Consider the following 14,823-nt stretch of genomic DNA (forward strand, 5'->3'; position numbering starts at 1 on the left):
TTGGCATGCGGGGATGATGCCTCCTTCGGACTGTCGATATCCCGAGCTCATGTTCTTTAACATACATACACCGAGATCGTATATACATACAACAGCAGGCCGCCATGTGAGATGCGATCATCCCAGTTATACTAAACCGATGACCATGTCTTCCGCCAAACCCCGTGCCGCCGACGTTCACAATGCGATTAGGCTGTTGATCGACAATCTGATCAATATCAAAGACGAGTCTGGCAAGTTCCTGCTGCATCTCGACGATGGGCGCATCATCGATACGAAGTCCTGGGCTGGCTGGGAATGGACGCACGGCATCGGGCTTTACGGCGTGTGGAAGTACTACGAGGTGACGGGCCATGACTCTCTTTTGAAGATCATCGAAGACTGGTTCGCTGCACGGTTTGCGGAAGGGGGAACTACAAAGAATATCAATACAATGGCAGTGTTTCTAACACTGGCATATGTGTATGAGAGGACTGGAAATGTCACATATCTCCCCTGGTTGGATACCTGGGCAGAGTGGGCTATGCACGGTCTGCAGCGGACAAAATACGGTGGCATGCAGCATGCGACTTATGTCACGGAAAACCACCAGCAGCTCTGGGATGATACCTTGATGATGACGGTGCTCCCATTAGCGAAGATTGGAAAGCTGCTTGGACGGTTAGAGTATGTTGAAGAAGCTAAGAGGCAATTTCTCATACACATCAAATATCTTTTCGACCCTCGATCGGGTCTCTTTTTCCACGGATGGACGTTTGAAGAAGGGGGACATAACTTTGCACAGGCCAGATGGGCTCGAGGAAATAGCTGGTTAACTATTGTCATTCCGGAAATATTGGAATTGCTTGATTTTGCTGCCAATGACCCAATACGCTTGCACCTCATCGACACATTAGAAGCGCAGTGTGCCGCCCTGCTACATTTCCAAGAACCGACAGGCTACTGGCACACTCTGCTTGATCATGCGGACGAAGGGTCATATGTTGAAGCCTCAGCCACTGCGGGATTTGCATTTGGAATCCTAAAAGCGCAACGCAAGAGATACATAGGAGGGCAATACAGGGAGGTTGCTGAGAAGGCAGTCAATGCAGTACTGGGCGCGATCGACCATCGAGGCGAGCTCCAAAACACGAGCTTTGGGACGGCTATGGGAGATACTTTAGATTTTTACAGGGAGATACCAATCACTTCCATGCCGTACGGGCAGGCGATGGCGATTATGGCATTGGTTGAGTATCTGAGGACATATATTTGATGAATGCGCAAGAATTAGTTGCTTACTAGACAATAGATTAAAATGCTTTGATAAAGATACTCCGTCAGAGATATTAATCCTCCATCCTGTCTATGCGTATTGTCCATGCCTTTCTCTAGGCACTATTCAGGCCAAGCTTGTTTTTCTTGATGCGAGCACCCACGCCTAATATAGTAATGACAGCAGTCACAAGAACCACCCACAGTCTGATGTGCAGCACGTCCAAGTTGAATGTTGTTTGAGTCGCCGCAGAGACTGTGGCGAACTCGAGCACTAGGAGGAGATATCCAGAAATGCGATGATACTTGTATATCTTCTTCCCATTCTCAACACTACCAAAGACCAACTTTGGAGCCCAGAATTGAGCGACCCCGACCGACGCTTGTAGTATAATGATGATATATGTGATCAGACCAAGAACGCTGTGTGGGGATGTGAGTCGCTGATGGTCTCCCTTGTTGATTTCGATGATGGTGAAGGCGGCAATGAAAGCGCCGAGGCTCAACGTCAGCAGGGCAGAATGAATGTAGGTCCCCAGGGTCTTTTGTTGACGGGTTGAAGTGGGCTGGAGTACGAGGATGGCCTGAACTTGCAGTAAAATGGCAGCAGAGTTGAGAAGCTAATAGAGACTTAGCAAACTCGCCAGAAGGTGTAGGAATAAATGCCAGGAATACTTACCGGATGCGCCGAAAAGAAGATCAAGTCATGCGAGAAAATAGCCGTCCAGACAACAGCAGTGAGCTAGGAAGCATTTTCAGTATTTCCATCATTTTCAGTTCTGAGAAATGGTTATCTGCTTACCACCCATATTCCAGCCTGGCCGACCACAGCAGTTCCTAAGCAAAGAATCAATAACTCGGTCTCTAACGCACTCTCCGACCAGAGACGTACCTGTGAGGAAATTATGGTAGATGGGCTCTGATTGCCCTTGCTGGACGTCTCCGCTGCGACCCAAGAGAGGCTCTTCCTCTGCTGCAATCGAGCTGGGATGGATTTCGGGGATGCCTGTTGCAGAAGCCATGACTGACGTCACCGCAGTAGGATACAAACACAAACACAAACACAAACAACAGCGGCAGTGATATTATTTAATTAAATAATACCTGCAACCGACTGCTCGGCGAAGGGCTGGATTTATAATGCTGGGCCGGTGAGGGGTTGCTATTGCCAACTAGTTAACTACTCTGTACATTCCTGCATGCATATATGTAACCTAATAATTAGATGATTAGCACGCGATGACGATTGTCCCGCCCACAATTGCAGAATCGGTCACCCAATACATAGATAGCAATTGCTAATTAATAATATACACACTAAGCTCTATAACAAAGATGCAGAGAGTTTTTATCTATTTAATAATATAAATGATAATAATATATAATAAAGAAACCTCTTTCTATAAAATATAGAGAGATAGATGTATAAGTAAGTATTGTCCCGATCGAGCCTAGCGGGTGGAGCAATAGTGACTCGCTCCGCATTTTCTACCTCGATGGATGACTTCAATAATTCATGATTCATGTCTGATGGCGACTGCGAAGTTCGCCCGTCGAGTGCCGTCGCTAAACAGATGGTCCAACTGCATACAGCAGCGAGCATTTAATTCTTCCTGTCGTCGCAGTGCCGAATTGCGCCCCCCGACCGCCCCGAAAGCTGTCCCCGATGTCAAGCTGATCAAGGACAACGCCAGCCTGTTCTCGCAGAACTGCGTCGATCGCAATTATGCCTCCCACAAAGAATACCCCTTCCGCATCCGAGAGCTGGCCGAGGAAGCTGCGAGACTGGTGGAGGAGCTCAAGAGCCCGCGCCAGAAAATAAAAGAGGTGGAAAAGGCGATTTCGCGCATTGCTGCCCAGGGACTGACACCAGAAGAAACAAAGCTGAAGATAGCCGCCTTGCGGGAGGACGCGCACAAACTAAAGCATGCCTCTGAGAAGGCAATGTTACAGAAGGAACAGATAGATGACGAAATTCGACGGCTTGCGTTGACACTGCCTAATCTCACCTCCCTCCAAACCCCCGTCGGTGATGCACCTCGACTTATTCAATATCTCAACTACGACCCTGCAAACCCTCCATCGTGGGCAACAAAGCACGACCCGAGTCGCTCCCATGTCGAGATTGGCACGTCGTTGAACTTGATTGATTTTACGAGCTCGGCGACCTCGACCGGCTGGGGCTGGTATTTCCTTACCAACGAGGGCGCCTTATTGGAGCAAGCCCTTATCCAGTATTCACTGAGCGTTGCATTGCGACGTGGATGGAAACCTGTCTCCCCTCCTTCGATCGTCTACTCTTATCTCCAGGAAGCTTGCGGGTACCAGCCAAGGGATCAGAACAACGAGCAGCAAGTCTGGCATATTGAGCAGAGCGAGAAAGACAGCGTGAAGCCTCAACGGTCGCTAGCTGGCACAGCAGAAATCCCCTTGGCCGCAATGTACGCGGGGCGTGAGATCGATGAATCTCTCTTACCGCTTAAATTCGTTGGTCCAAGTCGATGCTACCGCGCTGAAGCTGGAGCGCGAGGTGTGGATACCAAGGGGTTATATCGCGTCCACGAGTTTACCAAGGTAGAGCTATTTGCTTGGTCGGATAATGTGAGGTCTGATGCCTCGGATATTACGCATGCCAATTGCGCGCCCCTGAATGATCTATTCAACGAACTGCTAGATATACAATTCGAGATTCTCACGTCCCTCGGCCTGCCGTGCCGAGTGCTAGAAATGCCCACAGGTGATCTAGGGGCAAGTGCTACGAGGAAATGCGATATTGAGGCATTGTTTCCTTCACGTCTACGAACCAGCGAGCAGCCAGGGTCAGGCGAGGCTGTCAATTTGGAGACTGCATGGGGGGAGGTCACCTCTGCTTCGATTTGTACAGACTACCAAAGCCGTCGATTGGGCACGAGAGTGCGCGGCCGCGACGGCAAGAAACCGCGTTATCCGCATACAGTCAACGGGACAGCGATTGCTGTGCCCCGAGTGCTGGCGGCCATCCTAGAGAACTGCTGGGACGAGAGCAGAAGAATTGTCGTGATCCCGCTGGTGCTGCGACAGTGGATGGGCGGGATGGAGACCATTGGGAAGAACTGGCCGTCCTCTTCTTCTTGAACTGAGCTTTCCTATGTTTGTAAAATATGTACACTGTTAGAAATACCGCTTACACAATATACACAATATTACTTAGTTGCACTCTCACAACCGAGAGGTGTGTGACAGCCTGTGGTGGTCATCGGCGAGCTCCGACAGTCGCATTTAACTTTGTGATAATATCGGTATAAGCCGATACAGATCGATACCAACGCATACAGAAGTTACTTCCCTCAGTGGATCTCGGTAGCGACTAATTAACTACTTCAATTGCTTTAATTAGGTTAGTTACTACTGGTACTGGGCGAGAGTTATAAATTTCATCGAGTAATCAATCAGCCAGGCCGATAAGATAAGGGTTCCCCTCTTCCCCTCATAGAGGCTTGTCTCAGAGGACCTTGTCGAGACTTCAATTGCCCAGCCAGAGTAGAGATTTGTCACTATACACACATAGTCCTATACAGTGTACACATAATACACCAAGCAATACTAAACCTGCCTGACGCCGCCGCCATGGAAGCCCCCGCTTCGGTCACGCGAATCCCCAACTTACAGATCGACAAAGTCTTTGCTCGCACCACCAACCTCGCCTCGTCCGCGCTCAACGCAAAGGTCCTCTCTCGCTCAGACGACTACTTCGCCGCCGCAGAGAACCTCCTCACGCCGACCATTCCTATCCACAAACCTGGCGTATTCGTGCACACTGGCGCGTGGTATGATGGCTGGGAGACACGCAGACACAATCCCGCGCCATACGACTGGGTAGTCATAAAACTCGGCGTGGCAAGCGGCGTCATCGAGGGCGTCGAAGTCGACACTTCCTATTTCGTGGGCAACTACGGCGAAAAGGCCGAGCTGCAAGGCGCATACCTACCGCAGGGACAGGCCACTGACGAGGAGATCGCGAGCCCTGACTATAAAGGATGGAGTACGATTCTGCCCATCGTCGAGTGCGGGCCGAGTCAGCGGCGTGCTTGGAAGATTGATTCTCCAAAAGCATATACTCATGTCCGCCTGCTGATGTATCCAGATGGAGGGTTCTCGCGGTTAAGACTGTACGGCCATGCCATCCCTCCGCCACCGGCAGCAGCAGCTACGGCTGGAGTGGCGGAGGAACTATCGTCTGCGCTGTTGGGTGGTCTGGCAATTTCTGCATCGGACGAACACTACACACCGGCCTCCAACACCATTCTTCCGGGTCGTGGGAAAGACATGGGCGATGGTTGGGAAACAGCACGGTCACGCACACCTGGCCACGTCGACTGGGCGATTTTCCGACTGGGGCTTCCGGGCACAGTGAGTAGAATTGTTATCGACACTAAGGACTTTCGGGGCAATTTCCCGAGAGAGGTTCGGGTTCATGGTATTGTCAAATCTGATAATGCACAAGATCCTGGCCACAACCATCCCGGCTGGGTAGAGTTGCTGAGCGGGGATAAGAAGACGAAGGCGGACACCGAGCATGTCTTTGAAGGTGCCGATTTGGCTGCTGGTGGAGAGGACAAGCGAGTGTTTACTCACGTTAAACTGACATTGGTTCCGGATGGGGGTGTAAAGAGGTTCAGGATTTTCGGACAGAGGGCGTAGATAAAGTTAAACCATCAGTTTAATATTTGATAACATTGAAACATTGAACTATTAAATCACAAACCGTCTCGGTATCCAAGGAGACTGACCTCTCCTCGCTATGCCCTCGCACTATAAACATATCTATATAGAATATATACGAATGTACACAAAACCACCAAAACATAGTAGTGACGCCATCATAATTCGTAGGGGATATCACAAAACACACAAAAGTGAAATGTCAACACATGTCTCGTGAACATGGAAGACATGTATAACAAAGTTTATACAATAAGCAGATATCGGCAGTCTTGTGATAAATAAACAAGGGCAAATAGCTACTAGGACGGTGCAGAACTGGGATCTTGCTTCGGCGACACCGCAGGACGCTCGGGAAGTTGTTTTTCAGTGCTAGGCGTTGTCGTCCGAGGTTGCAGTCGTTCATCCTCCGGTGTAAGCAGGATAACTTGACTGGCTGAAGACGAAGACGTATTACTTCCCGGCGTACCCACGCTGTCACTGCGGACGCTATCGCTGTGACGGACAACCGGACGCCGACGTACTTGATGTTTGATAGGCGCAAGATATTGGTTTAGCATGTCACTGAGAACAGACGATCGCACTGGTTTTGCAAGGTAGTTGTTCATGCCAGCTTCCAAGCATTTTTCGCGGTCTCCCGCAATAGCACTAGCAGTCATGGCGATCACCAAAACTTGGTTAACATTAGGGTCCGACTGTTTGCGAATCATGCGCGTGGCATCGTAACCATCCAAAACAGGCATTTGAACGTCCATGAGCACTATATGGAATGGCCTGCCTTCAGTCGCATGCTGGCATAGAGCTTCGACTGCTTGTTGACCGTCACTGAAAGCCTCGCATTCGAGACCAAGGCCTTTCACAAACCTAACTGCAATCTTTTGGTTAATCGGATTGTCTTCAGCAATGCAGACGCGGATTTGGTCGCGAGGAACGTTGGTGAGATCTCGAGCAATCGCATGTGTGATGTCGTGGCTTTCAGCTTGGTTCAAATTTTGCGACCATGGTGCAGTAGCTACCGTTTCCCTGGGTGCTTTGTGGAAAACAAGCTGGAACGTCACTGTTGTACCTGCGCCTGGAGACGATTCTAGCCAAATAGACCCTCCGAGTACGTCTTCAATGATGGCTTTACAGATACTCAATCCTAGCCCACTGCCACCATATGACCTAGCTGTTGAATTGTCCGCTTGAGAGAACGGTCTGAAAAGACGGGATTTGTTCTCTTCTGAGATACCTATTCCTGTGTCCGCGACCGAACATTCCAAACGCACTCGACCCCTGCCTTCACGAGTAACAAAAGCGGCGACCTTCACAGAACCCTTAGGCGTGAACTTATAGCTGTTGCTGAGGAGGTTCATGAAAATCTGATGGAGACGTACAGGATCACCCATAACGACTAGATCAGGTGGAACATGATCCAAATCTTCGATTGTCTCTAGATTTCGGTCACGGTGAGTATACCGAAGAGCTCGAACAACCTCGGTGATTGTTTCCTTCAGATTTAATGGCACGGTTGAAATCTTCATCTTACCTGCCTCGAGCTTGGAAAAATCAAGAATGTCGTTAATGAGAGTCAATAGGGTATCAGCGCATACTCGAATCGATTCCACATAGCCGTCTTGTTCCTTGTCAAGGGGCGTGCCTTTTAGGAGTTCAGAAAGACCAATAACACCGTTCATTGGGGTTCGAAGATCGTGAGAAACATTCGCAAGGAAGACAGATTTTGCTCTTGCGGCGTCTTCCTTCAATTTGACATTATGATTCGCTTCCGCCTCAGCAACCTTGGCCTTTTGTTCCGCTTCACGAGCTAGGGCCAATGCACGCCTTTGGGTTTCGACCATGGAGGCATTTGTGGCACTAACTTTGCCCACTTTGCGGAACAACAGTGCGTTGGAGAGAGAAATACCAACTTGGTTGCAGAGAAGACGGAGAACGACAACATTGCGCTGTGTAAAGGAATTTGGGTTGCCTTCAATGTGAACTACACCAAGCAGCGAATTGGCTTGAACGATTGGAAGGGCGATGACGGATCGACCAAGGGGATATCGTGAGTGATAGCCTTCGTTCACGATAGAGAACCGTTCGTCTTCAAGCACATTGTGGACGAGCACTTCTTGCTTGGTACGCAAGGTGTAATGAGTGATTTGCTGTGCAATCTTGTCCTCCATCTCGGAGAACGCCAGCCCATCAACGAATGCTTTCTGGCCGTCTTCTGTCGTGCCAGTCGCAGAGATAGCGAAGCCCGAGTCCTCAAAGTCGGTCACAATAACAGCTGTGTCCGAACCATTGCAAGATTCCAAAATAATCTCAATCATCTTGGCCAAGAGTTTATCTATTTGAAGCTCAGAAGACATGACTTGACTGAACTCGAGGATGCTTGACAAATCGATAATATCTAGTAGTATGTTAGTTACTGTCAATAACGACACCAGCCTGTCTATCCCACCTAGCCCAACACTGGGTATGTCCAAAGGACCATTATCAACGGCGCCGCCGTTGTTTTCTAGCCAATTCTTCTTCCTATCGTCTTCCATGCGCTGCTGAACAGAAGGAGGTTCTACAGCAGAATTTTGGCTTATGTTAACCAGTGAGTCGACAGTCTGGGTGGTACTGTCATGATATCTGGATGCGGTAGCTGTTTTGAGCAGCCATTCGTGTTTTTCTGATAAATGTGCTGCTTTCCCAGTCGCGCTGATACCTGTCCAAGCTGCAATCGCCTCCTTGATCATTGATCGGGCTGGCCGTTTCGCTCCACGGCGCACGAGAAATTCACCTAAATTTCAATATTAAATTACCACCCAACTGTAATAATGTCCCATTGTCACTCACCGTGAAGCTCAAGAGCCAATGCCTCTTCAAACGGAAAGCCGTGGACTTCACAATGGTCAATAGCATCCTAAGACTAATTAGTTCTGGAGGCGCCGGCGACATCACAACTGAAATGAAACTCACTTCGTACGACCGCACTGAATGGTTGAATTCTCCCTTATATTCGTAGAGCAGTGCGTCTATGATGGATAACCACATTTTGTAATTCACCTCACAAGCCTTTGCTGCGAATTCGATTTTTTCTTTGCACACTGCCACATCATCCAGATGCGATTCTAAAGTGCTGCTGTTTTGATTTTCAAAGTGCTGCGTAAAAATTGACAACGCAAGGTAGAAGTAAATCAAATGGGCTACTCTCAAAGACCACAACCGGCTAACGCTTTCTAGCATATTCATGCCAACCTCAATTACCTTCTCGTAATGCCCAAATACATATAAGGCAACCATCGCATGACCCCAGTAGATGTCGTAAGGGCGGTCAATACGCATTGCATGGTTGAAGATGTGGTCCATATATTCCGAAGTCTTGTGCTGACTGTCGGTCATAATTAAATCGGGATCCTGCCAGGATGTTTTGCCCTGCAAAGCTCGTACTACCTGCTTGACAGAAACGAGTAGCACTCCGCTTCGAGCTTCGAGCATCCAATCAGCAAGCTCTTCAGGTGCTTCATTGCAGAAATTCTCCAATTCAGACAGGTCTTGGCCCAAATAAAACCGAGTAGCCGCCATCGCAGCAAAACTGGTGAGCATAAGATGTGGATCGTTACTGGTAAAAGATGAGTCTACCGCAACCTCAATGGCCGGTAAGACAGCATGTAGTGAGATTCTGAGATGCTCTACCATCCATGTATGAATCGTCAGGCCAGCACCACGAGACCAAGGGTCTGCATACGTTTCAAAAAGCAGGAGAGCCAGATCACTCATTCTGACGGCTACATCCAACTCTTTGTAACGGCTAAACGCTATATTAGCCAGATGGGAGCAGGCTATCCCAATCTGTGCGAAACGGCCGGAAAACAGATGAAGCTTCATCATTTCAGTGCTCATATGTAAAAATGTGAGGTCATCACCCCAAAAACCAACAGCCAGGGCCTCAGCAAGAACGTCTCCGATAGCGATAAATCTGGGATCTTCGCTTGGTGGTTGTCGTATCATTTTCTCTACATTGATGGAATTCAAATGCTGGGCTAGACCATGGAAAACGGCATCGCACTGCTCGTAAGAGGTAGGCTGACGGATATGAACACCGAGCTCCTCCAATGATGTTAGTAACGCGTCCATAGATCCGTTGAAGTCACCGGCTTGGGTTGATATCCGGCTTTTGATAATCCATGCTCTAGCCTTTCCTGCAGCAGTTCTGGAGTGCTGAAAGACCTCTGCTAAAAGTGTCAAAGCCTCTGTATTTTGTCCTTGATACCAAAATAGCTCTGCTGTTGAGATATGAAGTTGACGGGTTTCTTCATAATCCACATCTGGAGAATTGTCGTCCCAACAATTAGGCTGCAGAAGATCAAGACAATGTCGCGAGTACCAGAGCGCGGTTGGTCGAGCACCTGTGTCGAGCGCTCTTTGAGCTGCATATTGAAGGACTTTCCTGTAACGAGTTCGTACTTGTACTCGCGCTCGAAGTAGGCGTGTGGCCTGACATATGTGATGTGCTTTTGGATACATGTCCTTATCACCTAGATCCTGTTTCATCATAGTCTGTGCAATTATGAAATGCATTTTTTCGACGTCATGACATTCGCTGAGCGTTGAGACAGCTTGCGCAAATCGATCGTGTGCAAAACTGTATAGAGGTCAGAAAATTTATGGGAATATTGTATAGATAGTAACGGCTCACCGAAATTCATCGTCAGTATCACCTGGCAAGATAATATATCCTTGGACTAAAACTTGAAGTCCAGCGATTATATCGGCCTCAGAGCGTGGAGATTCCACCGGCTTAGTACAACGAGTAGCATTGTGTTTGACAGCTGCTTCCCCGCCATCATACCAAAATTCGCCTGTCAAAAGTTTCTTTATCAAGTAGATTGAGAATGGACTGCCTAGGAAAGCGCCCCATATCAAAATTGACCGGGCTGCGGAAGGTAGTTCTTGGAATCTTTTGACAAGGAAATCCGTCCCAAGACTGTCCCCATATTCGGCAGAGACAAATTCGCTAAATATTCGATCAAGGTCAAATTCCCAGGTACCATGCTTCCAAGAATACCAAATACAATTCTTGCGATAGCATGTCTCCAGCATCATCCGCATGAAGAAAGGATTACCCTGACTTTTTTCAACTACCACTACAGACAGGGGTGTCGGTGTATTGCTGGACTGATGCATCGTAGCCGCTACGTATTTCGTAATGTCATCTTCACCTAAAGGACGTAAGTCAACCTTCGTAATGTTCGGGCTTTCGGTATTGAAAAAAGACAGCATTTCCGTCGATTCGATTTCATGCTTGCGAGCGGCTAGGATAAGCAGGCAAGGTATCTTGGCTCTAACAATGTTGATGATTAATTCGAACGTTTCATCGTCCGAGTACTGAAGGTCATCCAGGCAGACGCAAACAAGCCTTTGACTGCAGAGTATTCGTAATATTTCCAAGTACGTTTCCATCAAACGCATGTTTTTGTTGGATGCCTTAGATAAGAACATTTCTATGGGAGCCGAGCCATGTCCGAAGCTTGGGCGTTTGGCCGTGTCGCTCTTTGAGCACTCTTTCAAAAGATGTTGAGCCACTGTCGGTTTCGGGGAAAGAGTTTTTTCCTTCTGGCCGAGCGATATGAGCGACTCCGGCAGCTCAAGTACTTGATACAAGGTTTGCCACAACGGCCGAAGAAACGATCGTACAATGTGATGATACTCAGAAGTCACATCGCGCTCGGAGAATATCTGACGAAGAAGGCTGGCTAGGATCCTAGCAAAGGGTTCAAAGGGAATCCTTCGTGCACGGTCAAGGCGGGCAACCCCGATGTATCCTAGCTTTCGAATTGCGGGGTGTACGCGTTGGATCAGATCAGATTTTCCAATTCCAGCATTACCTGTAATAGTGACGACTTCACAGCGTCCATGTCGACGGAACTTTTGGGTTGGTTTGTGCCGGGGCCCCGAATTTATTGAGTCCATTGGACTTTGAGTACTACCATTCAAGGATAAATGGGTAGAATCCCGGTCTCCGCCATCACTTATAGTTTTGAGTTCCGTGGGGCCTCTCGATTTATAGAATATACTAAGACCTCTTTCCGTGGAGACAGAAGACTCTGTGCTATGGGTTGAGTCATGCGTGAGAACATGGTTGAGGAGATGAGGGCCGGCATTGGAATTGCTTCGTGAAGTGACAATGTTGAAAGATCCAGAATCACTCGAGCCCTCAATATCAAAACTATCCACACGACCCTCGGAGACAGATGACGCTGATCCTACAGCATATGCATTGGTATTTGCTGGAGTAGCCGACCTGGCATATGCAGATTGGTGACGTCGATGGACTTTCTCTGCAATGCTTATGACCTTTTGATATTCGGTGTCTCTCCCAAACATTTGAGAAGGGAGCGTGAAAAATGAAGAAACATCGGTCTGACCAACTTCAAATGTGGCCAGCGCGTTGCTATCCCCGTCACCAAGAAGCCTTGCTATCCCTTCAAGATCTCTCTTCACGGATGTGATGGTGTGATATCGGTTTTTGACCTCTTTCTGCGTCATCTTCTGCACGACTGCGGAGAGAGCATCAGGAATGTCCATCCGCTTGGACGACACTGGGGGTAATTTTTTGCCTAGCACATTCTGAACCACTTCCATTGGGCTAGAACCTGTGAAAGCGGGTTTGCCCACGAGCATACTCCAGAAGAGAATACCTAATGCATAAATGTCGGTCCGAGTATCAGGCTCTGTTGGCAGCCGTCCTGTTTGTTCGGGGGCAACAAATTGCAATTTAGTCTTCGCACCAACTTCGCGTGATAACGTTGACCATCCTTCACTTAATGCGTTATCGAAAGCTCTGGCCCCGTTTCCAGTGTTGACTAGTTTGACTTTGCCAGTGTTGCGGTTGAAGTGGAACGCATCCCCGCGAATTTCGCCATGAATCGCTTTTAGGCCGTAGTGCAGTAATTCTAGACAATCACAAGCGCCAATAGCAAAATCCAGGAAAACAGGGAGAGCAACTTGCTCTCCAGGTGTCGAAGTGGTACTACTGTCACTTTGAATTCCCAAGCCGAACCAGGCCGGGCCAAAGGCAACGATGTCTCCAAGATAGTTGGGGCCCGGGGACTCGACTACAGCGACGAGGATGGGACCCGCATCGCCAGGTTCAGGAGGTAGTCTCACCAGTTCGATTGGACGAACGGTGTGAATGCAATCCGGATCGGAAACCTGAACCAGGGAGCGCATCATATGAAATTCACGCTCCAAACGGACGACGTGGATGGAAACACGAGCTACAACGGGGAGCCATGGCGATTCTAGTTCAATTCGTGATGTGGAAAACTCACTGCTAGACTCGCTCAAGCTGCTTCGCCAGTGATGTCGAAACGGTGGCCTCACGTCGATGCGGGGAGACTCTCGCGTAGTACTCGAGGGCCCCGAGGAGGTGGCCCCGGGGGTGGAGTGGTCATGATCTGACGACTGGCGGATTCCGAAGACGTGCCAATTGTCGTATGTGGAATGAAACGGCTCGATTGAGGGGTCCCAGATGTACCCAGGGATGGAAGCCAGGCGCTCAAAAAGTCGCGCCGGCGGCAACGGAAGGTCTTCTCCCAAGATGTGATGATCCTCCATGCCGAGAAATGCCTGTAGCCTGGAGGGGTGTGTGCTTCAACGCATCGCTAGCCCAGTTCGCGACACAAGGCTGTCACTAGTGTAACGTCAAAAGAGAAAAGGGTTCTGTATACAAGCAAATTCGGCGTAGATCGGTGTAATCAAGGACTTTCAAAGGTGCAGCGTAGTCCGGACGAGAATATAAGAACCGACGTTGCGAGATGAATGGTGTTGGGAGGGAGGGAGCACTGCGGTGGGGATTTAGTGGTGCGAGGGGTGTACAAGAGAAGGTCACTATCGTGAATCGCACAGATGGACGAGGGGATCCGATTTTGACGAGGGAGCACGATCTCGACTCGATTGGGAACGACGACGGGAACGGAAGAGGTGTGATGCGATAGCTGCAAATCAGAGAAGAGCGCCAGGAACGGCCTAGCGCGGAGGATAGCCTGCTTAGTCAGAAGCCTGGACACCTTCTGGAAACAGAGCGTTGGCTGGGGCCAATCAGATTAGCCCGTTCATCCGGTTCCTTTTGCACCGCCACGCTCATTGGCCGTCTTTTTTCTATATAATATCAACTTAACTATCTTACTAAGCCAATATTAATAGATGACTACGTTGTCTCAGCTCAGCGTTGAAAACATTTGAAAACACTGGATGCTTCTCAATTGGCGGTATTTATAGTAATTCGTTCTATCGAGGGTTATTCTGCGTTTGAACACCAGGTCACGTCAGTTCTGCTTACAGGCCACGCCTCAGACAATCGGCTATGCTCAAAACGATTAGGCGCGTGTTCATCATTGTGTTACGAGCCAATACCCTGGAATGGATTCAATAGACAATCATTGTCATCGTCATGATCGCAACATACGTAGTTATTCGAGATAAGAACTATTATTAACCTCGGATAAAGTTTGTATAGATCGTCGCTATCTGCCAGAAACGATTTCTTCAAACGTTGAATAGGCGTGAACCTGTTATTTAAGATCAACCAGATCCATTTGTAGTAATAACCTCAAGCCTAGAACAGAACACTCGCATCATATGTCCCACAATACGTCGAACGCGACAAGAAAAGAAGAATGCAGAAATTCGCGTCCAGGAGGACAATAGATCAAATCAGTTACCCTGGAGGGTGACTGTTACGTCGTGCGTAATAATAGCTCTTCAACGTCGTCTTAAATGTCGAGGGCTAGTTCTAGGCCCATCCATGTGGGATTCGCGCCATCACAATGGCGGAACGGAGCCTCAAACTAGCAGTGATCAGCGTAGCAAGCTTGTTTTGGTTAAGCCTGGAAT

The 14,823-nt window shown here is 48.7% G+C and overlaps 5 protein-coding genes across 5 annotated transcripts; 3 read left to right on the forward strand and 2 right to left on the reverse strand.

Annotated features, from left to right (window-relative positions):
- Positions 1–145: 145 nt before the first annotated feature.
- Positions 146–1,255, forward strand: BGW36DRAFT_299627 (family 88 putative glycosyl hydrolase; the record flags this gene model as incomplete). The annotated part of the gene is made up of 1 exon (XM_046211552.1): positions 146–1,255. One exon carries the CDS (start codon positions 146–148, stop codon positions 1,253–1,255), a length of 1,110 nt encoding a protein of 369 aa, XP_046070656.1.
- Positions 1,256–1,312: 57 nt separating this feature from the next.
- Positions 1,313–2,459, reverse strand: BGW36DRAFT_203502 (uncharacterized protein). The gene is made up of 4 exons (XM_046209876.1): positions 2,147–2,459; positions 2,057–2,091; positions 1,934–1,996; positions 1,313–1,874 (listed from the first exon to the last, which is right to left on the reverse strand). Exons 1-4 carry the CDS (start codon positions 2,274–2,276, stop codon positions 1,371–1,373), a joined length of 732 nt encoding a protein of 243 aa, XP_046070657.1. The 5' UTR covers positions 2,277–2,459; the 3' UTR covers positions 1,313–1,370.
- A 189-nt stretch (positions 2,460–2,648) lies between these two features.
- On the forward strand, positions 2,649–4,661 carry BGW36DRAFT_382825 (seryl-tRNA synthetase). Its single transcript, XM_046216596.1, has one exon. It carries the CDS (start codon positions 2,755–2,757, stop codon positions 4,366–4,368), a length of 1,614 nt encoding a protein of 537 aa, XP_046070658.1. The 5' UTR covers positions 2,649–2,754; the 3' UTR covers positions 4,369–4,661.
- BGW36DRAFT_382826 (allantoicase, expressed, purine use) lies at positions 4,662–5,976 on the forward strand. The gene has a single exon (XM_046216597.1). It carries the CDS (start codon positions 4,861–4,863, stop codon positions 5,932–5,934), a length of 1,074 nt encoding a protein of 357 aa, XP_046070659.1. The 5' UTR covers positions 4,662–4,860; the 3' UTR covers positions 5,935–5,976.
- A 281-nt stretch (positions 5,977–6,257) lies between these two features.
- Positions 6,258–13,545, reverse strand: BGW36DRAFT_298676 (putative sensor histidine kinase/response regulator; the record flags this gene model as incomplete). Its single annotated transcript, XM_046211454.1, has 5 exons — positions 6,258–8,347; positions 8,399–8,725; positions 8,782–8,848; positions 8,905–10,570; positions 10,625–13,545. 5 exons carry the CDS (start codon positions 13,543–13,545, stop codon positions 6,258–6,260), a joined length of 7,071 nt encoding a protein of 2,356 aa, XP_046070660.1.
- Positions 13,546–14,823: the final 1,278 nt, after the last annotated feature.

This window comes from Talaromyces proteolyticus, assembly GCF_021365285.1.
Source record: "Talaromyces proteolyticus strain PMI_201 chromosome Unknown BGW36scaffold_8, whole genome shotgun sequence".
Classification (NCBI taxonomy): Eukaryota; Fungi; Ascomycota; class Eurotiomycetes; order Eurotiales; family Trichocomaceae; genus Talaromyces; species Talaromyces proteolyticus.